Source organism: Anneissia japonica, unplaced genomic scaffold, assembly GCF_011630105.1.
Source record: "Anneissia japonica isolate Jap-2015-1 unplaced genomic scaffold, ASM1163010v1 scaffold142_len1259957_cov175, whole genome shotgun sequence".
NCBI lineage: Eukaryota > Metazoa > Echinodermata > Crinoidea > Comatulida > Comatulidae > Anneissia > Anneissia japonica.
Genome location: NW_022684560.1, coordinates 961496 through 984138, shown reverse-complemented (window position 1 = coordinate 984138; position 22643 = coordinate 961496). Strand labels below are relative to the sequence as shown.

The 22643-nt window shown below is 32.3% G+C and overlaps 1 protein-coding gene across 7 annotated transcripts in view; it reads left to right on the top strand.

Annotated features, from left to right (window-relative positions):
• LOC117106800 (beta-arrestin-1-like) overlaps positions 1-22643 on the top strand; it is an 80457-nt gene that overhangs the window by 50901 nt on the left and 6913 nt on the right. For 5 of the 7 annotated variants that reach the window (XM_033248296.1, XM_033248258.1, XM_033248274.1 and 2 more), the window contains 11 exons: positions 1914-1944; positions 3710-3770; positions 4616-4857; positions 5978-6077; positions 9260-9423; positions 10858-11018; positions 12009-12158; positions 14253-14336; positions 16217-16317; positions 17315-17372; positions 21550-21621. In XM_033248296.1, the coding sequence (XP_033104187.1) occupies positions 1914-1944; positions 3710-3770; positions 4616-4857; positions 5978-6077; positions 9260-9423; positions 10858-11018; positions 12009-12158; positions 14253-14336; positions 16217-16317; positions 17315-17372; positions 21550-21621 (1224 nt within the window). The remainder of the gene's footprint in view (positions 1-1913; positions 1945-3709; positions 3771-4615; positions 4858-5977; positions 6078-9259; positions 9424-10857; positions 11019-12008; positions 12159-14252; positions 14337-16216; positions 16318-17314; positions 17373-21549; positions 21622-22643) is intronic. The other 2 variants (XM_033248288.1, XM_033248304.1) reach the window with 1 other exon arrangement.

Sequence of the window (22643 nt, the reverse complement as noted above, 5' to 3'; positions counted from 1 at the left end):
TTTGTGTTATGCTTCTTATTGAGTCCATACACAAGTTCATACTTTATTGAGATGTTGGTTAAGTTCTAAAACTCAATGATACGATTACAATGTTCATGAATAGTGTTGAACGGATTTACGGTAGTAGGAGCAGGGTCGCGACGTGAATGTTTTCTTTTGTTAAACAGGACACTTCCTTGATACAACATTTACTGCAAACTTAAATTATTTTTCTTTTAAATTTGACACATACGGTCTGCACTTGTATCAACATGTACCCAAAGTGTTTGTATACCATCCTTGAATGTTGTGAACATTGTGGTTAATTTATATTAGAAAATAATATATAGTCAGCAATTATGTTAATACATATGGTCCTGCAAATGAGTGTTTTGAGTACCAATCTGCAACATTATTGTAATGTTATCATATTATGTAAAATTGTTTTCTAGGCACCACTTGGGTCACACTTTTGGATTTCATAGTATTTTTAGTAGGTTTGTGAATTTTCTTATGAGACCCTACCTAAAATTAACAAATCAATTAAAAAATATACCAGTATGGTATTTGTGCTACAAAGAAATAAAAAACCTAATGTTAAGCCTGTTAATATATAATTCATATGATAATAAAATGAAGGAGAAATATTGATTAATACAACCAGCAACTAACTGTACTCTATATGTACAACAAGAAGCATAGCGTGTTGGTGGATCTCCAAATAGAAGCATATAAAACTCACTTAAGTCTTCACATGGTCAGTTAATATGAAGCAATTAATGCAGTGAGAAATTAGAGCTGATATCGCATAATAATAAAGGAAAAATAGTCAGGTTATTAAATTGGATTTGGACACATCTTCAAGTTAATATCAGGGAATCCTTCATTCAAGGCCGTCATCTTCTAGTTTCAGAATATTATCATACTTGTGTTTACTAAGCTTAAGTGAAATGGTGTATTTGAATAATTGATTAAAGGAGTAAAAGAAAATAAAAATAGGACTTGTTGCAGGGACAAGGGGTGGAGCTAGGATTTGCCCGACGGTGGGTCTGACTCCTCAACGAGGTCGGGTAACACTCAAAATCTTTCGGAATTGATCCAGTTGGCATACATAGTCACCACAAAACTAGACAATTTAGGGGTTTCAAAGGCTTATTTAAACTATTTTCGAGTCTGCAAATATGTAAAAATGTAAAAATACTATCTAGCCCCACACTGCCGCCATCCCGTGCAGAGATCGAACCACAAACCCTTCAGTGTACTTTTCTGATACATGTTAACAAGATTCATAATTTTGTACCATATCCTTTCATTATTGATTGATTTAATTCTGCTTGCTCTAACACTCAATTTCATTATGTAACTTGCATAATGATTATTTAACAGCAAACATAGCTGCTGAAATATTTGTATAGGCATATATTTGCTAATAGCATATTGCAGTGAATAATGTTTTATATAATGATTCTTGTGTTGGTTTAAATCCTGCTATTGTCAGGTTTTAATTGGAGTCTTGTTGCTCGGTTCCTCAAAAAACCATTGCATGAGAGATAGGCGGGAGAAGGTATATAATAACGTTTTTCAAAATTGTGGATTACATCCTTTTTTCCCCCAGTTTTTAAATGTTCAACAACCTGTATAACCAAGTTTTTTATCAGACACCCTTTCACTGTTTTAGAACAATCGATTGTTGTAGAGTACAACACATATGTTCTTGGCTTTTTGAGTGTTATTAATGTTACTGTATGTACACCAATTGTCAATTGTTGTTCATTAATTTTAAAAAAAATAATGTGGGGAAAATAGTTTGTATTGTTATGGTATTTTTAAATTGATTAAAAAGTAAAAGTAATAAATATTATTAATTTCCATAGAATAATATTACAATAAGTTTATAAATATTTAAATAAATTATATTCCATTTTTTCCCTCAGAGTTTTCAAGAAAAGTAGTCCTAATGGCAAGGTACAGTAAGTGTTTTTGTGTTTAAAACCAGATATTACATAATGCATGTATAAAGCCTGTGATATTATATTTATTTATTTTATTTTATTTTATTTCACCCAACAGCGTGAATGCCAATATACAGGGTGCATAAATACAATATACAGTCACTAGACATTCATAAAATATTTGTTAACAGTACAATAAAACATTAAAAATTAAAAGAATTAAAAGAAAGTCACATGACTAATATATACCCCTAATAAGTACCATTGGCTATCCAAGGGAAGTCATATGACTAGAATATACCCCAGGAAGTCACCTGCATCACATAATCCTGACCTGAGAAAGGGGGAGACGGTTTGTTGCAGCTGTTTTCATTCCGGTTATGAATCTTGTGGCTACGAGTTCAAACCACAAACTGACCATTCTTAGCCAGTCAGCTTTAGATACCCCAGCTCATTTTGTTGGTGGGCTGTAAAAGTAGTTCATGGTATGGTTCAGCCCTGAGATTCAAGTATTTCATGGTTCTAATTACGCTGCTACGAACAGCTGATTGGCCCATTGAGATGTGCTTGTATATGGGTAATAATCATGTTCTAATGTGGGTATTTTTCGCCACTATAGCATTAAAAAATGTTACATTATCTACATCACATTTAAAAGTAGAATTCAGAACTGTTGATACATTTATGTATTTCATTTATTTCTATATATTTTATTAAATTATATATGCAGTTCTTTTTAAATTTATTCATTTACTCATATATTTCAGCAGTTATACATAGCAGTAATGACCCATCTTGACTGTCGGTCGGGAAATATGTGGGTCGCAGCAAATTGCCAGGATTTAATTGTTTGGGTTGTAATGATAACATTAGAAATAATTCAATTTATTTTTAAATACAATAAATAATTATAATCATTTGATAATGATTGATGAAATTGATTAATTATTGATTGAGGAAATGATTAATAATTGAAAATGCGCCGATTCAGGTAGTTATTAAGTCTGCCCAGTGAACGGTAATCCAAATTAAAATGATTTCAATTCAATAACAATAATATTCAGAGTTTGTTTGCTTCATTGGTTTCTTGATATAATACTAATAATAACAGTAATGATTCTTTATTTGTCCTCATTGAAATTGTGCAGCACTGCCCGACTTAAATACAACATGTAACAGACACGTACGGATACAGACATTGTCTTTAACACGCCTAACTCTCAATGTGACGGTTATTCAAGGAGCCAAGCGTTCAGATTCCAATTCAATACAATAGATAATTATGATTAATTGATAATGGTCGACAAAATCCATAATGCGCCAATTCAAGTAATTATTAAAGCCACTGTCTCGAACAGTAATCCAATTATAATGATTTTAATTCAATCTCAATAATATTCAGAATTTAGGCCTTCATTGGTTTCATGTTATAATGTAAAGTATTGCTCTGAGATATGTATATAGGCCGCTATAGCAAACACACATAATATTATTATCTATCATTAATATGCAAATGAGAACCTTGCTTGAGATTGACATTCTGGTAACATTAAGCAGCTGACTTGTTTACACGTTAACAAATGATTCCCACGTTGTTGCAATCGTAATCTGAATTATTTATGTATTTCCGTACTGACAGTAATCAATCGTAAAACAAGATGGTTAACAAGCAGCAATATGGATTATAACTATTAATCATACAAATTATACAATTACACAAAGATGAAAATATATTAAGGTGAATATTTATGATAAAAAGTGCATTATGTATTTTTCAGATAACGACATATCTGGGTAAAAGAGACTTCGTTGACCACTTAACACACATTGATCCTGTCGGTAAGTCGCACAATCTATGATTCTTGATTCTTTTTATTACTACTGTATGCTGCAATAACAAATATAATCCTTATGATCGTGACCTACCTGACCTGTGTTAAGTATTACATTGTGCATATATGTATGCTTGTCTTGGAGGGGTTTGTAAACACATCAACTCAAAAACTGTACATACGTTTGTACTGAATTTGTGTCATTCAAATATTTCTGGCAAGGTGCCTTTTAAATTTTGGTTTTCAGTAAAAAAAAAATAGTAATAGTATTGCAAACAAAACCTCATTATTTTTGTTAAAATTTTATAAATAAAAAAAAAAATTAAAATGTTGAATTGTTGATTTTAAAGTATCAAATAGTAACTTTCTATTGAGACAAATATTGAAACGATTCAGTTTTTTGGTGATTTATGTATATTTTTAAAGAAAATTAAATGGACTGCAATGCAAATGATAAGTATTTATTTTCAATTTGTTTATTTTCAAATTTACTATCTCCAACAATAATTTCAAATGAAATTTTATATAAATATTAAACACAAAAATAGATGCCACAAAGTAGATGACAGATGATAATAGATGGTTATATTACAATTTTTTAATAGTTATTCTTTTTCGTTAAACCAGAAACAAACTTTGGTTTAAAAAAAAAGAAAATTATTACAATATTGTTACGAAACCAGAAAATTCATTCGTTATTAGTGAAGACATTTTTTGTTTGTTTTCCTAATCTATTAAAATTCTAAATTTGTAAAATGTTATTGTTGATTATTGTTATTGATTCAAAGTGTTGTCATAGGTCAACATAGACCTAAAGGATCAAAGGAAAATGATGCTAGATTTTTATTGCAGATGGTGTGGTGCTTGTGGATCATGAATATTTAAAAGACCGCAAAGTGTTTGCCCATGTGTTGGCTGCGTTTCGATATGGAAGGGAAGACCTTGATGTTCTCGGTCTCACATTCCGCAAAGATTTATTCTTAGCCTCCATGCAGGTGTACCCCCCGATTCCAGATGAACAAAAACCATTGACACGTCTACAAGAACGATTGATCAAGAAGCTAGGCTCCAATGCTTACCCATTTTGTTTCCAGGTAGGATATATGACAGATGAGCTCAGGTCTGCTACTGGTAAGACCTGGCCCACCAAATGTGAGATTGAACCTACAAAAGTGAGATTATCTGTATCATAAATATAGGGTCTACCTCAGGTGTAATCAGATCTTCCAAATGTGAGATCAGGCCTACAACATTGGAGATTATGAGATTAAGTTTAATGCTGGTGAAATTAGGTGAGATTAGATCTACCACAAATAAAATTACATTAAATTATGACATTAGATTAGATTTACCACAGGTGAAATCATTTATTTATTTTATTTATTTACAACACATGCACTAAAGATTGTCAGTGGCGAATATATCACCGTCCTCCTTGTAGGTGACATTCCCTTTCACAAGACAAACATACACACATGCTGCTTTACACAAACTAAATATCAATATGAGGTTTAGGGAGTGGAGTTGTTTTGGTCATGAGAAAAAAAATCCTGCAACACTGACATTAGGTTTAACCATATCTCAAATCATATGAGATTAGGTCTGCCACAGGTAGTGTAAGCGTGTGTGGTGCAGCGTGTAAGGTATTGGACTTGTGATCGTGAGATCGGGACTTGGAGATCGACGCCCATCGCATTGCTTGTGCCCTTGGGCAAGGCAATTTACTTATGTTTGTATCCCTCTGCTCAGGAGTATAAATGGGTACCTGGTAGGATGGTGTGGCATTGAACGTATTAGGTTGTGCGTGTAAAGCAGCATTACTCTGGATATTCCCCAGGGAGCAGAGAAAGTTGCATAAAAATGTGCTGGTTTGCCAACTTTGTATCCGGTGACAAGGGAAATATTGATGCCAGTGCCGTGTATGTTCTTCGGTTTGTAATAGGTGCCATATAAATTCGGATTCTAAAAAAAAAAAAAGAAAAGAAATAAGAAAAAGTTGTAATAACATGAGATTAGAAATACCACATGTGAAATCACGTTGAAATTGAAACTAGAATGGGAGTGATAAATTAAAATAATAATAATAATAATCTTTTATTTTCTTTTTAGTATTTCAAAGCTCTACTGTATTGTAGTATATTGATTTCATTTCAATTTATTCAATTTGAATCTGATTTGGTTCCAATAAAAACTTATTAAAATTATCATCGACAGTTACCACAGAATTCCCCGTCATCTGTTACATTGCAACCTGCCCCAGGGGATACTGGTAAACCATGTGGGGTTGACTATGAACTGAAAACATATGTTGCAGGTAAGTCATTTATTTGAAACACAATGTCTTGTTTACTCCAAACCAATTTTTTACTATTTTGATTTTTATTTTATTTTTGTGCAATAAATTTAGGAAAAACACCACAAAATTCTGCAATTTCTATGAAAGTTTATGTCTGCATCAGTTTTTTTCCACCTTCTTGTTGAGTTTCCCAGTCTAAGGTCTTGCTTTGTGGTCTGTGTAAAGTCATATTTACAGCCAATCTTCTGAACAGAATGTAAAATAAAGACAAATATAAGAGCGACAAAAATACTTTTAATAAGATTAGATATATTTCTTCGTATTCACTATGATATCTTCAGTGTATAAATATAAAATAAATTTTTATTTTCACATTTTTATTTTTTTCATTGAAATTTGTTATTATTTTAATTTTTTTTTTTAGTAGCAATTTCTAAGCAAGATGCATGGTTCCATGGAAAAATTAAATTACTACTGTCTTTTCAGCCATTGTTGTTATTGAAAGTTTTATATTAATATTGTATCATTGTTTGGTGAACGTATTTTATTAATATAAAATCATTGGTTCATTACCTCAAGAAAAAGCTGAGCTTGTAATTCATTATTTCAAACTTTATTAGGTTCATTTTTATTAATTTATTTCCAAGAACCAATTCTGGAGATTGAGAGTATGTATGTTACAAACACAATTCAATATTGCAAGCAAGAGAATGAAGATGAATTGCTTTACGCATATTGCACAGATTATTGCTGCTTGTACTATTTCTCTGAAAAACGTGCATTGCTGTTTTTTATTTGCAATCTTAATAAAAATCCACTATGTTTTATTTTATCTTAGTGCAGCAATCAATAATGTGTAACAGTGGTATGAAAATCAATGAATATTCATTTAGATTAATGGAAAAAGAAATTACTCTTTTTGGTCTTTTTGAAAGGTTTATATGGAAATATAATAGCAGCCACCAATAACATTGAGTCATTGATGCATGTTTGTTTTAGAATTCTAATCACTCCTCAAAAACAGATGCATCCGTTTTACGTCTAGTAATAAATGATATAAATGTTTTTGTATCTGTAAGAGGAATGCATAACCACAATTACAGTTTGTATACCGGTATGCACAAAACTAAAACAAATTTTTTTAATGCTGGTATTGACACAAAGTACCGCTGATTCTGTTTTATAGCAGAAAAGTAGATGTTGATTAAACAGTACATATTATGTAGAGTACTCCTTAGATATTGTTTCTCATATTTCACTCCATTACCTTTCATGGAAAGCACTTACAGCAAGTTATTATTTTTTTCGAATTCAGTTACTTGTTACTTGTAGATTCAAAGTTTTTAAAGTTTCGTAAGCCATCAAGGGCTATTACCCACTTCATTAACAATGCATATAAAGACAATCAAAATCATAACCTTGCATTACTGATTTAGAATGCCTGGTTTAATTTTAAACAAATGGTCAATGGTTAAGTCATTAGCAATTTTAATTGCATGAGGAAAGAAAGATGATAAGAACCTTAATAAGCGAACAGAAATTGGAAGAAAGTGGGTGTGGCGGGAGTTTTTAAGAGAGATGGAACTATTACAGCAAAGAGGAAGGAATGGGTGTAGGGGATGATTGGGTTTTTTTAGCAATCTTGGATAGTGAACTTAGAATTAAAAAAATTGTTGTATTGTATCTTGAGTCCATCAGGTAGTCATTGTCTGATCATATCAATTGACATATATCCTACATATTTAAGCAATAAAATACTTAAAGATGTAATACATTTGTTGAAAAGCTATGACAGACCACCAGACTACTGAAAGAAAGTCATGGAAACAATTAGCGTACATAATGTCTACCCAATATAAAACAGCATACGGCAAAACAACATAACTTGAAATTTTCCCTTTTTGCGAAAAATAGAGTTTCACTTTGCATGTTCGCAACTTGGCAATAAATTGTTGTACACTTATGAATTTTTTGTAGGACCATACATCTATAGACATTATGTATTGTAAACGTTGGTTTATTGCAAAGTTAACAATATTCACAGATACATTGTTTTACCTCGTAAACTTGTTATGTGCGGTATTATCACAAGTGAGACACTTTTTAAAAATGTATCACATTTGGGGTAGTCATATGCATTATCTGGTTGTGCATACATCATTGTTAAGACTAGTGATATGAAAACACCATCAACCGGTTGATATTGCTGAGCCAAACTCCATCAGCTAAAAACAATTTTTGATTACCATTCTGAGGCAAAACAAAGTAGAGTATCTTCATCGTAGATACGTAATCTTGCAGTTACGTTGTTTTACCACTGAAAATCATGAGATTTAAAGTGCTTAAAAAGAAGCTAACTCTGAAACGACTACTGTAGTTGTTGAGACTTGAAATTTTCACAGGTTATTCAGAAGTGTTTATTTAATATACTCCCAAATGATATTATCACAAAATCAACCAAAAAGTGAGTTATGTTGTTTTGCCTCGGGACAGCCGCAAAGCAGATGATGATTATGATTTGAGAGAGACCAGAAAATTCTGTTCTCTATTCTTATAGTTTATTATAATACTATTTTTTTATAGTTTAAAAATATTTTTATTACTGTAAGTTATAAGCTCCCAGTGAGACACAGATTGGAAATATTGAGTTTTTACAGATTTAAGCTCTGTCCAAACTGTTGTATGGCCATATATAGTTATGATGTGCCTATATATGGTGATGATGTGATGTCATCATGACCATATATAGGCATGTCACATGTTTTTGTCAAATAACATTTGGTAGTCTTTATAGGACTTAATGTACATGCTTCAAAAATCTCTAAATTGATAAGCATCCAATTACAACGCCTGTGCCAATGAATATAGAAATTATATTAACTTTTAATTGGCTGGAAAACGTTTCTTGTTCTAATTTTCTACTGGAATCGTATAACATACCAAAATATTGATTGATAAATTCTTGCAGCAGTGTAAGAATTTATCAATTATCAAAATTCTTACAATATATTTATAAAATATACAAGCAATTTTAAGGTTGAATCATTAGCCCAGCACAGAGATTTTAAACCAAATTTTTAAAAGATGTTTTATTCTCTTGCTTTTTTGTTATTTTTTATTTATGTGGATGTTGAATATTTGTGTGAGTGTAAACTAATCTTCATGTCTCTTGTTTATAAAAATCACTTTTTATCCAACAGAAACAATAGATGATAAGCCACACAAGAGGAATTCTGTAAATTTGGCAATTCGCAAGGTAACATATGCTCCGGACAAGACTGGGCCACAGCCAACGGCTGAAGATAGCAAAGAGTTTATGATGAGTCCAGCACCCCTGCACCTGGAATGTTCCCTGGATAAAGAGGTACATTAAAGTTGTGTCCTTTTATACTTTAAAAAATGAACTGTCGGCCAAGAAAATCTTGAAAGTCTTAAAAACTTCAATTGCAGTTTTAAATTTCCAACCAGAAACAGATTAAAGGAATTTGCTTTCGCTGACCTTTTTTTTCAATTTACCTCAAACAAGGCCTAAAATACACTTCTAGGAGTTAACTTTTTTTTGAGTTATAGGCAATGAAGTTCTAGCACCTACTGCTGGAACATACCCCATGAACCACTCTTGAGCCCACAAACAATGCATGCTGGGGTATCTAAGCATGGCCAGCCAAAAATGTCCTCACCTCAAGTTCAACAAACAGAAAGGAAACCACTGTAAAAAGCGGCCTTTCACAGACTTAATAATTAACAGACATTTTACTACAAAAATCCATAAATTGAATATAATAAGCCAATTTTGAGGTATATGCAAAAAAATAGAGCATATAATAGGTATATTTAACTGGGGATATTTTTTCTCATTCAGGAATTTTTAATTAGTAACTTAATTGTACAAAATTTAAAAGTTTCAATATGGAAACAATTTATTTTAAATTTCTTTTGCTCAAAGCAGACAGCACATCTGTAACAAAAGACACCTAAGACCTTAAAACACTTTTCACATATATTTCTACATTATTTGTATTTACTTCAGTTATTGTTTAGTGTTCTGCATTTAATTGTTAGTTTTCACAATAAATAGTCTGTATAATTTTTAAAATTGCTGATATCATTTATGTGAAGGTGGATATTTCCTTTTATGTATGATACATATATGTTATAGTATTGTCTAAATGCAGAAATTCAACTTAGATTAAGCCAAAAAAAAAAAATTGTTTGTTTGCCCTCCTCCACACGCCCCTTACTCACTGAAAAAAATAGGGGTGGAAAAACAAAAAAACTTAAAAAAAGGTTTTTTTAGCAGTTTTCTTTACAAATTAAAAAAAATGTGAGTGAATTTATCTTTATTTTTTGCCAGATCTCTACAAATTAGTCTAAAGTTGTTGTCTGATGTAAGATATTGGCATTCTAGACATCTGTAGGTTATTTCTATTCCATCTGATGAGTATTTAAAAAAAAAAAATTTTTCCACCCACCCCTATTTATTATATTTAAGAAAAAGAATTGCAAACAAGCAATTTATTTTATTTGGCCTTATAAAGTCAAGATTTGCTTTCGAAATTGATTGTGTATTGTATTTAATGTCTCTTTCCTTTGGTAAATCACAGCACTACTCATGTCCCTACAAATAGCCATAAACTTGAGTTGAAGAATTGCATGAATGTTCAATTTATCCATAGTTTGCCATAGGCATATGTCTATACAATATGTGTATGAAAATTTTAGCTAGCCAAAAGATTTTGGTCAAGATTGGCAATTCACCTCTTAACTTATGTAATAATTTTTAAAAATATATTATTAGATGTATTACCATGGAGAAAGCATTGCAGTTAATGTTCAAATAACCAACAATTCCAATAAGACAGTGAAGAAGATACGAATCGCTGTACGTCAGTTTGCTGATATTTGCCTTTTCTCAACGGCACAATATAAATGTCCTGTCGCTGTATTTGAGACGGAATCGTGAGTGAAATACATTTGATGTCTTGACACTTATTAACACAAAACATCCTCTATATCATGTAACACTGAAATAATTATTTCATCAAATATCATATTAAACATCTCATAATATGTCATAATACATACCATATATAGTATATAAATATATCATAACATTAAACATCATATATATCATCATAATATTAAACATTTTTATCCTAACATTATACATATTATATCGTAACATTAAACATATATCATAACATTAAGCATGTTTATCATAACATTTTGCATATTATATTGTATTCATTAAACATCTTTATATATCAACATTAAACATGTTCATCATAGGGCTTAATATATAAATGTGTTTACTGTTGGCTAATGGAAAAAAAAATCAACATTATATATCTTATCGTAAGACTTTTATTTCCCCATATAATATTTCTGTATCTCATCATAACATAATTTTCTCCCATAATAGACTGTAACACAATACTCTCTCCAATTAAACATCAATAAAACCGGCCATGACAAACCTATGTCTGTGCATAACTTTACTCTATCATATCTCCTACCGGTATCTGGAGATAAATATATCTTATAATTTAATTGAAGTTATGTTATTTTAATGTAATTTATCTTTACTCATCTTGTTTTAATTCACCTCCATTCAATCATAAAATTGCTATCTTGTCATCATAATATTATTGTACATGTACTTGTTGATTGAATTTCAACTATAGTAATAATAATAATATTAAAATCAAGCATTTCATATATGTCTTCTATCTAGTGACCTTTTCCAATGCGCAGACAATTAGTTTTCATTGTAATTTGATACATCAACAGCGATGCAAAATTCTCTAAGATACATAATGTGAAACCTTTATATATTATTTTAACGTATTTTATTGTACCTTATTTTAATTATCTTATTTTAATCTATCTTTTTTATGTTGTGATTTAATTTGTTATAGTGTTTTACTTAAAGTGGTTATTCCTTTTTAGTGCAACAGATGGTTTACCCATCAAACCTAGCCAAACACTTTCCAAGGTATTCTACATTACACCGCTGCTGGATGACAACCGAGATAAGCGAGGTCTAGCATTGGACGGCAAGCTCAAACATGAAGATACGAACCTGGCATCCTCAACCATGTAAGAATTATTTAACAAGCAATGCTAACTGAAAAAAATATACTGTAATTCCTCGGGTATAAGCCCACATTGGTATAAGCTTACCCCCTATTTTATTGCCCATTGAAGGGTGACAGACGATCGGGCCCACAAGACGATTGGGCCCAGCTAGTGTGGACGTTCGGGCCCATGCCAAGATGACCGGGTCCACTTAGTGTGGACTTTTGGCCCCACTTTCATTCTGATTTATTATTGCGTTCCAAAATTATTTAACATATATGTATTTTAATACCTATCATGTCAAATATGTAATTCTTAAAAGAGTCATTAAAATAATCATATATTTATTAATTTTATTATTTATTTCCATATCAACAAATACAAACAACAGCCATGGCCTGGGCTGAAATAATTTTGCCTAAGACGATCGGGTCACAAGACGATTAAGCCGAAGACCATCGGGCCCATTTTCAGGGCGAGTAGGCCCACTTTGAAATTGGGCCTGATCATCCTGAAAATGGGCCCGATCATCCTGAGCCCGATCGTCTAATTCCCATTTAAGTATTAAGAGAAAAAGACCAGGGTATGACTTGAATCACTCAAATTTTACAAACACCTACAGAAAAAAACAATCAAAGTTTGGCTTTAAATTATGCATATTTTACTTGAAAAATTACTTTTGATTTGTTGTCACTGAAAATTATGTGCATATCGGCCTGCTGTCCATTTAAAAGAGGATTGTCGATTTTATTTTGAAGTGTGGATTTCTGAGTACAAGTCCACCACTGAAAGTCGGCCTGATTTTGTGTTCAAGTGAAGTGGACTGATGACAGGGGCACTACAGTAAATATCTTAACTGCAATGTAAACAAGTGAATAAAATTAACAGTAATATACAATTTTTACAATAAAAAAAATAACAGCAACGAATTAGATACACAACCAATATCAAGTATAGAACCAATATCAAGTTACACCCAATTTAAATGTTAAGATATATTTTAATATCAAGGATTTTATAAAAAAAAAAAAGTTAAAGTGATAAATAGTTCTCGATCCTTCTTGTCGATTGGTTCATAGCTGATCAGTTGTGACCATAGAGATATAATAAGAATACTAGAGCGCTAACCGCAATGTATTCGATGTTCGAAATGCGCAGAACTGTGTGTGTGTACCATCCAAGATGGCTGCCATAGATTTAGCCAATCAAATTTCGCTAAGCACCATCGTTTACAATTGCGCCCTCAATTTACTCAGAAAGTTCAGTATAGCTAGTTACCCGAATGCTTGAAACTCGAGCGTTGCGGTGTTTGGGTGTAACGTACACAATTTTAATTTTTATTTCTTGGTATTTATTTTTGAATAAGATGCTCCACTTGGCCTTGTTTTGGCTACAATAGTTTAATAATTTGTTATTACCATTACTCATTATCGTTAATGAAATAATAGTCAGTCAGAGGGCTTATTAATATGTAATAATATGTATACTAATCCTGCAGGTGGTGCTTTACTACGACGGCTATCTTGGATGGTACACATACATAACTCTGCATTGCTGCGCCATCTTGTCAGCACTCTAGTTGTTTAATAGCTCTATGGTTGTGACCCCTTCTGATGACATCCTTCCATAATTTTGTGCTGCACAGTAAGCTTTGGATAGGCCTGTATGCCATCAGCCCATCTCAACCTTATACTCTCAAAATATATGCCAACACTTTTTTATACAAATACTTCAATACAAATTTGCTTTTTTGAGATTGGACTTTACATTGTTGTTGTTGTCTCAGACAGGGCTTAAAAGTATTTAATGACACGGTAAGATCAATGGACGACAGTGATTTGAAGTGTGCTGTTGCAATAAAAACTGTCAATTACTGTGATGAATGGGTGTAAGACTGTCAATTTCTGTGATGTATGTCTTCTCAAAAAGTGGTGTGTATTAATGTGGTCTTATAGGGGTGTCTATATTAAAACTGTCTACGCTGTAGACCAAACTACTGTCCACTCTAAAATAATTTATGTGTTCTTTAAATTTTTCTTGGCATACTATATTTATTAACTTATGAACTAAATTTGAGGGAATAAATGTGATGATATTTGTTGTTTTTTTTTCCAGTTTGCGAGAAGAAAGTCATAAAGAAAATCTTGGAATAATTGTACAGTACAAGGTTAAGGTGAAACTAGTAGTGGCCTATGGAGGGTGAGTTGTCAAACCATCAATGATAAATAGGTTCAAGGGTCAAGATAAAATTTATTGTCGCCAAGAAAACAAAGAAATTACAAGCTCGCAAACATAAATATTATTGTAATAATAATAGTAACAGACAATAACTGTTTAATTGCATTTGTGAATATGTTATTGTAGCTTTATTAGATAACGTTTGAATTTCATTCTTTGGTGAAAATGCTTTGTTTATGTGTGTCATTTAAAAAAATATATATATTGTTCATTTTAAATTCAGTCATTTCTGCCTTGTGCCTCTGGCTGCATTTGTATGTTTTTATACCTAAACAAATAACAAATAAATAAATTAATTAATACCTATACAAAATTAGACCACATATAAATTTGATTAAGTAAAATATTATTTACAACAAATTAAACATCATCTCTGAAATTAAACACATATAAAAATTTAACCATAAACCATTTTAAATTATAAAAGGCCAACAATATTGAAAAATCACAATACATTTAAAAATAGGATCCTGATAGGAGCTTGAGTTTACTGCAGAAAACTTACTCTAAACATAATCCATTATCGGACAAGGTGCTATCAGCCGCTAGTCATCTGTCAACACACTGTATTTAGCATGCCTGCCAAATGAAATGAACTAAAATGAACCTTTATTTTTCTGTAAAGTAGAATGTGTTAAACACATTCCATTTTACAGAAAAATTCCACTAACACAGCATAGAGTATATCGGCACACTACTACACAAATAGATGGCCTCTTTGGACCCTTCTCTTGGTAAATGTTTAGATCCACCACTGCTCCTAAGATTTACAGTAGTTTTTCCTATCACATGCCCTTTCTACACAGGGTTCATATTCATTTTCATTCATTTTAATGTATCTTAATTTATTATTTCATGTATATACCTGTTTGGCTATAGGCCCACTTGCAATGAGTAATTTTAGTTTTCTTTGGTTTGTCCTGGTCTCCTCATTACCAGATATGTTGATAATTTTTATCTATTAACAAAATTAAATTGTATACATGTATGATGGACTGTAATGGATAGTGTTTTTGAGTTTAAAGAACATGATAAAAATTGTCCCGGGGAAGGTCACCATTTGAGTGGAAGCTAATACAGATCATGTGTAAGATGAGATGTAATACACATTTGCCTTGAGTTGAAAAGGCCACTGCCACTCTAATATACATTTGTTAAGCTGCATTTACACTAGACAAGATAATAACACGATACAACACGATAAAAACACGCTCAGTGGTGAAGAATATAAATGACGCGATGATATGTCGTCGTGTCGTTATCGTGTCTAGTGTAAATGTAGCTTTAGCTGCCATCAGTCTTTACTTAATCTACAATGCCTACCAATATATTTTTATCAACATTAATACAAGGCCCAATTAAAAAAAATATTAGTTTATCACCCGCGCGCGAATGTCTTCTATGGTACTGGAAATAAAAATTCTTTTTGGGAAAAAAATTTTTTTTGCAAAAAAAAAAAATGTATTTTATTTATTTTTTTCATTTATTTTATTAAATAGTAAGTAGATATTGTTTGCATTATCTATCTATCATGTTTTACTTTGAATATCAATGCACCAGCAAACAACCCAACAAGGGTGATATTTGGCTTTAGCAAAATGAAAAATTAAAAAAAAAAAGAAAGCCTCCCTCCCTCATCACTTTTCCTGCCCAGATAGGGTGATAAACTAATAATATTTTTTATAGGGCCTATTACAGTACATTCATCTTGTAGTTTCAAATGTGCATGCATATGTCATAGGTGAAATCTAAATGCTTATCAAGAATTTGTCATTTAAATTAATTAGACTTTACTATTACTCTATATGAACAATTTGTAATTTTGTTTTTGATTTTTCAAGGGATTTGGCAGTAGAGCTGCCTTTCACCCTAAGTCACCCGAAGCCACCGGAGGAAACAGAAATTCCAGCAGCAGCCACTAATGATGAGACAGCGACTCAAGGTAAACATAAATTGGTTTCTTGGATTTAATTCAAGATTCAAATGTACAACAGAACCCTGGGATTGACTGACTTCATTTCATTGCAATTAGTGTACATGTAATCCAATGCTGTCTGTTTTTTTTTGTCTTATTCTGTCAATATTCATACTTCACTCAATGTTCATTTATTCATTAATTTAATATTAAATATTATAATATTATTATTATATTTAATATTATACAAATTAAAAATATAGTCAAAAGATTAAATGTCCGAAGACAATATTTATGTTTCATATAAGCAGAATAAAGCATAATGATTATAATGAGTATTATTAAGTTCAAACTGAAATTTAAGGCCTCGTAATAAGGTTTAGTTTTAGCCTATCACTTCCAACATGTAAATGTCTAATCACTTGTTGTTGGATGAGAATTTGACGCAGCAGTTTCGCTTCTCAACCTTGAAGTCAGTGGCTCAATCCTTTGCTGTGTATTTTACTTGTGTCTTTAGGCAAGACACTTTACTTAAGGTTGTGTCTCTCTAGGCAGGATTACAAGTGGGTACCTGGTACTGGTATTGGGTATTTATATTGCGCCTTTCCCTTGCGGTTATGAAGCGCAAGCCAAGCCTCAATAATTCAGGAAAACAATGGCAGGCATAAAATCAGTCATTATTCAGGAACCTGAAGCATGACAGTAGTACAGTCACACAAACAACAAAGACAAATAAACAGATTACAACAATAAAAACACAAGGAAAAAGCAGCAAAAAGAGACCTGGTAGTTTCAAACACAAAATGCGCTTATTACAGCTGCAACATTATGGAATTTTTCCCCAGGGAGCTGAGTATGTGTTCCATATGTGCTTGATCCAATGACCGGGGGTAATAATGTAAAGCGCTTAGAGGTCTTGTTGGCATTAAGCGCTATATAAGTCTAACACATTATTTTTATTATATATAAGTAAAAAAATATAAAGTTTTAATTAATTGATGTGATGCTTGCTTTAATGTTTCAGATACCAAGGACCAAGATACAGAACCTGTTGATACCAATCTCATCCAATTTGACTCAAGGTATGTTCTCAATACTTTGCTTTTGTTAAGTTGTGAATCGGGGTGCATTGGTTTGAACCAGCCGAATTTATCTATTTGAATATCTGTATTTCAGCCACTAGTAATGTTTTTATTGTAACTATTCATTATCATATTAACAACATGTTGCCATAGATACCAAGGCAACAACATTGTCAGGAACAACAAGCGTCAGTTTTTAATGGCAAAGTAATAATTTGCCTACTGGTAATTTGTTTTGTACATTCAAATAATAATTCAGCCTGTGCTGCAATTTTATTGAATTTTTTATGTGATTGAATAGAAGATACCGATAACCAATTTTCTTATAAATCTTTGATGATTAGGCGAGACTTTTTTATGCCGTGTTTAGCGAAACCCGCCGCCATCAATACTGATGATTTGGAATAAATATAAAATTTTATTTTTGGCCAATTAGCGTAACTGCCACCACTAAAAGAATGGAAATTTCAGAAAAAAATTAATGTTTTTCTGTATTTTTATTGCGCCTGCTGCTCTAGATGTGTATAAGAGACAGACCCTACCATTACTACAATGTTTACATTCGACAATACAATTTTATTTTTATTTTCTCCTTCATTTGGATGTTTTTGGCAAAACTATTTGCTAAATTAAAGAAAACAAAAAAATTTTTTTTTTCCTCCCTCCTCTGACTATCTTTAAAAAAGTAAAATTGCGAAACTTAAAGGTATTACAAAAGTCTCGCCATAATAATGTCACAACCAATATAGTTGGTTACGATCAGTGTACAATATATTCTAATTCTGAGTTAGAAAATGTCTATATTAAGTGCCAGAATTCACATTAAGAGAATTTCTGAATTCTTCTTTTCTGAACATTAGGCAATGGCTTCACCACTTCATTGTCTAGGTTTGCACCACTCCATATTTCCCATGGTTTTGCATCACTCCGGCCATATTTCCCATGGTTTTGCATCGCTCCAGCCATATTTCCTATGGTTTGCACCGCTCCATATTTCCCATGGTTTACACCACTTCATATTTTCCGATGGTTTGCACCGCTACATATTTCCCATGGTTTGCACCACTCCATATTTTCCATGGTTTGCACTGCTCTATATTATTCCCCATTGTGTGCACCGCTCTATATTATTTCCCATGGTTGTTTCACCACTCCATATTTCCCATCGTTTGTACCATTTCATATTTCCCATGAATGGCACCACTTCATATTTACCATGGTTTAAACCGCTCCATATTTCCCATGGTTTGCACCACTCCATATTTCCCATGGTTTAACTGCACCACTCCATATTTCCATGGCTTGCACTGCTCCATGTTTTGCAGGTTTTCACCTCTCCATATTATTCATGATATGTACTTCTCCGTATTTTTCAAGGTTAGCACCATTATATTCTCTTTGTTTTCCAGGGTTTGCACTGCATCATAATTTTTTCAAGAGTTTTTTTTTTTTTTTTGCATTTGTTTTTGGTGTTTAATTTTTCTCATTTTACTATTTTCATTTATTACTCCCTATCATTGTATTATATTATTTTTTTCTTTTAACTTTAGTAGTGTTGGATTCTTTAGAAAATTTTTTTTTTTTTCAGCTTTATGTAATTGTTACTGTTTGCCTTAACTCTCTGTTACTTCTCATTAGTCCACCTTCTTCCTTTTCAGTAGAGCTGTGTTTCCCGTGGTGTATATATTTGTTTGTTTTCTATTTTACAATGCACATTGATTATCATTTATTGCCTTAGCATTTTACTTTTTAACTTTGAAATTATTAGTTCCCCTTTAACCTACTACAACTTTTTATTTCTCATTTTTTAATTTTTTTATTTCTGATTAATGCAGTTCTTGGGTTTTTGTATCGATGAAATTCACTTTTACAATATTGTACAGTACATTGAAAAACTATTATGGGGCATGTATTATCTGATACAGTGACTATCAAAAACTGACTTAAGAAAAACATTAAGAAATCATAAGATTAAAAGAAAACATACATAAGATTCCAAAATAGTCCAGGAAATTCCTTTATGCACTTATTTTCAATGGGGTCCTTTTCACCTCTTCGTACCTTTCCAATTTTTCAGGGTTTGCACCACTCTGTATGTCTCATTAGTTTCTATCCATTCTGTGATTTATAGTTTTCACCTGCTACCGACCTGTTTTTTTTCACCCCTTTCCGATTATTTTTTTTTGTTCCCCCACCCCCAATATCTCTTTGTCACCACCACCTCTTGTTATGGTGATCCTGTTAAAGTTTTTTGCATTTTCTGACCTCTTGATCTTCTGGTTTGTTGCAATGACTGGCAGTGGTAGCATCCCCTGTCAGATGCTAACCCTTACCACATCTTGAATGGTTTGGTCACAAATGAAGTTTCAGATTCCTTTTTGGCAATCAAGTGAGTGGCTGTCCGTGTTGCTCACTGTGGTGATAGTTCAGAACCACCAGTTTAGTGTCTGTCAGTATGGCACCCCTTCTGTACTGCACCTGGTACCCATAACATATTGTTCAAAATACAATAAAAGTGTCTATTTTGTAAATGCTTATCTGGATGAACTGATATATGCCAGTTTCCTTTCATGGAATGAGCCCACATAATGCAGATTTGTCATTTCGCCACCTAGGTTAGAAGGTTCCATTATTTTTTTAGGTAATTTCCGCAAAGTTAACTGACATGATTCGGTTCATCAAGATATTAGGTACCTCATCATAGACTACCAGCATCACAGCATGTGTTTACTCGGGTATCCTAGTTGGTATTAGTGCTTTAATCGTAAATTTTGTATTGAAAATATCTTTGCAAGGGACGTTTTCACTAAGCCACACCCCTTGGATATTGTTGCTAAGGTCCCACAAAACCTTAGGTGTAAAACCATACGCAAACACATGCGTTTGTGGCACACCACGTGTGTTTGTAAGATGCGCATATTTCTGGCCATGTTCTAAATGGTGAGCTGTTAAGTTTGATTGAGACACTCAGGGAAAGGTACAATAATAGCCCATTCACTATTCACCCACATGTACTAAGCTTAAGATATTTCTTGGTACACATACTTTAGTTTTCACAATCAACTTGCATCACTATTTCTACCCTGATTATTTCACAGTTCCTGTATTCATCATCCATAATGCAATAACACAACACTGGTGAACCTTAAATCATCTTCACAAAGTTTCTGTGATCACCATCCTATTATTTACCTTTTACAAACAATATGTGGATTTTAACCATAAAGTGTTACTGTTAGGTGCTATGTTAAATTAAATAAATTACTTGTTTTTTCTGTTTTTTATCATGATTGAAATTTTAATGGCTCATTTCAAGATTCTTTTGCTTTTTATGACGTACATTGCGTTGATGTGCTTTATAACTCATATAAAATTGATTAACATTATCAGTTTTGTATATGTAACAATATTTAAATTAACAGAATATGCCATTTCACCAAAATAATACATGATAACCTATATTTGTGTTAATGTCTACTTTGATGTAACATTTAGTATTTGAAATGTGTGTCATCTTGGCATGTGACATGTGTAAAATCCTTGCATGTATATCCAGATGTTTGACATGTAAAATATCCAAGAATTTGGCATGTGTAATATTCTGGTTTTTGACATTGGTAAAGTCAAAGTGATTTAATATGTTAGTGTCCAAGTATAATATGTGTATATAACCAGGTGTTTGACATGTGTTATATCCAGGTGGTTGGCATATTTAATAACCAGGTGTTTAATATACATTATATCCATGTGTTTGGCATGTGTATATCAAGATTCTGTCTTTGACATGTGTAATATCCAGGTGTTTTGCGTGAATACTATCCCAATATTTAGCATGCCAAATATCCAAGTGTTTGAATGTGTAATAACCAATTTTTGGATCTAAGTATGCAACATGTGTATATCTTGGTGTTTATATGTAGCATATGATATAGATATGTTTGACATATTGTTTGTACATCCAGGTGTACCTCTAAAATGTGCATCCAGGTGTTTAGTAGGTTTAACACCCAGGTGTATTATATGTGTATCATGCTGGTGTTTGGCATGTGTAACAGCCAGGTGTAAATTATGTTTAAGCTGTGTGATGGAAGAATGTTAGCATGTGCTTGGCATCTGTTACTGCTTACTAATATTACCTTTCTGTATTTACATATTTGTCTAACCCACGCATGCGCAGTCATGATCCTAATAACAGAGCAAACAAATATTGTGTTGGAAAGACGACGTCATATAACATGGCCGCCAGCAGGTAGAACCTAGTGTTTGGTTGTCAATGTTTCTTGAATCTTCAAAAATTTGCTGATGAGTTTCATACTCATTATGTTGGTGTTAAACATTCTATTATTATTGTCAGGCGTAACCAGGGAGCCAAATGAGTGAGCCCCATATAATAAACCAAACCACTCTTCAAATCACCAATATCAAAATGATGAATGAAATTGAACATTTACTAGAATGCTCTTTAGTATATGAGACTCCACTTGGCTTATTCTCCCCCAGGCCTCTCACTCTAATTGGAAACCTGCACAGGCCTGATTGTAATTCAGTGTTTTGCTTCTTGAAATTTTAATACGTGCATTATTGGTGTTTGACATTTTAACATCAGGTGTTTTGCATGTGTATCGTATGTATACAATCCAGATGTGTAGTGTTGTACATATCATTCAGGTGTTAGTGTATCATCCAATTGTTTGATATTGTGTTGTTCAGGTGTTGAATAATGTATCATTTAGGTGTTTAATAGTGTATCATCCAGGTGTTTAGTAGTGTTTAGTATTGTGTTCAGTAGTGTATTATCAAGGTGTATTAGTGTTACGTGTATCTACCAGGTATTTGATATGGTTATGATCCAGGTGTATAACCTAATCTAATAAGCTCTACTCAATAAAGCAGCTTTCAAAAGCACTGCAGTGCTATAGATATATTCTTATTTAATATAATTTGTGATTACATATTAGAATGTGCTTGATGATTTGTATCAAAAAACTATTGAACAACCAATTTCTTACAAAATTATAATACTGACATTGCATGAATAAGTCAGGTAGTCTTATGTATAATAAATTACCATTTTAACACTCAGTTATATACAGCGGTGGCTCCAGAGGTTTGCTGACAAGGGGTCTGGCATGACTGACGGAGGGGTCTGAAGCAATGGGATGACTAGAGCCTCGGTCGGGGTCCCAGTATAAAAAAAATTGCTGGTAGGTTCACTGGGAGAGTTTTTATGGCTTATATGATCCAAATTGTGCCTTTAGACCACGATATTAG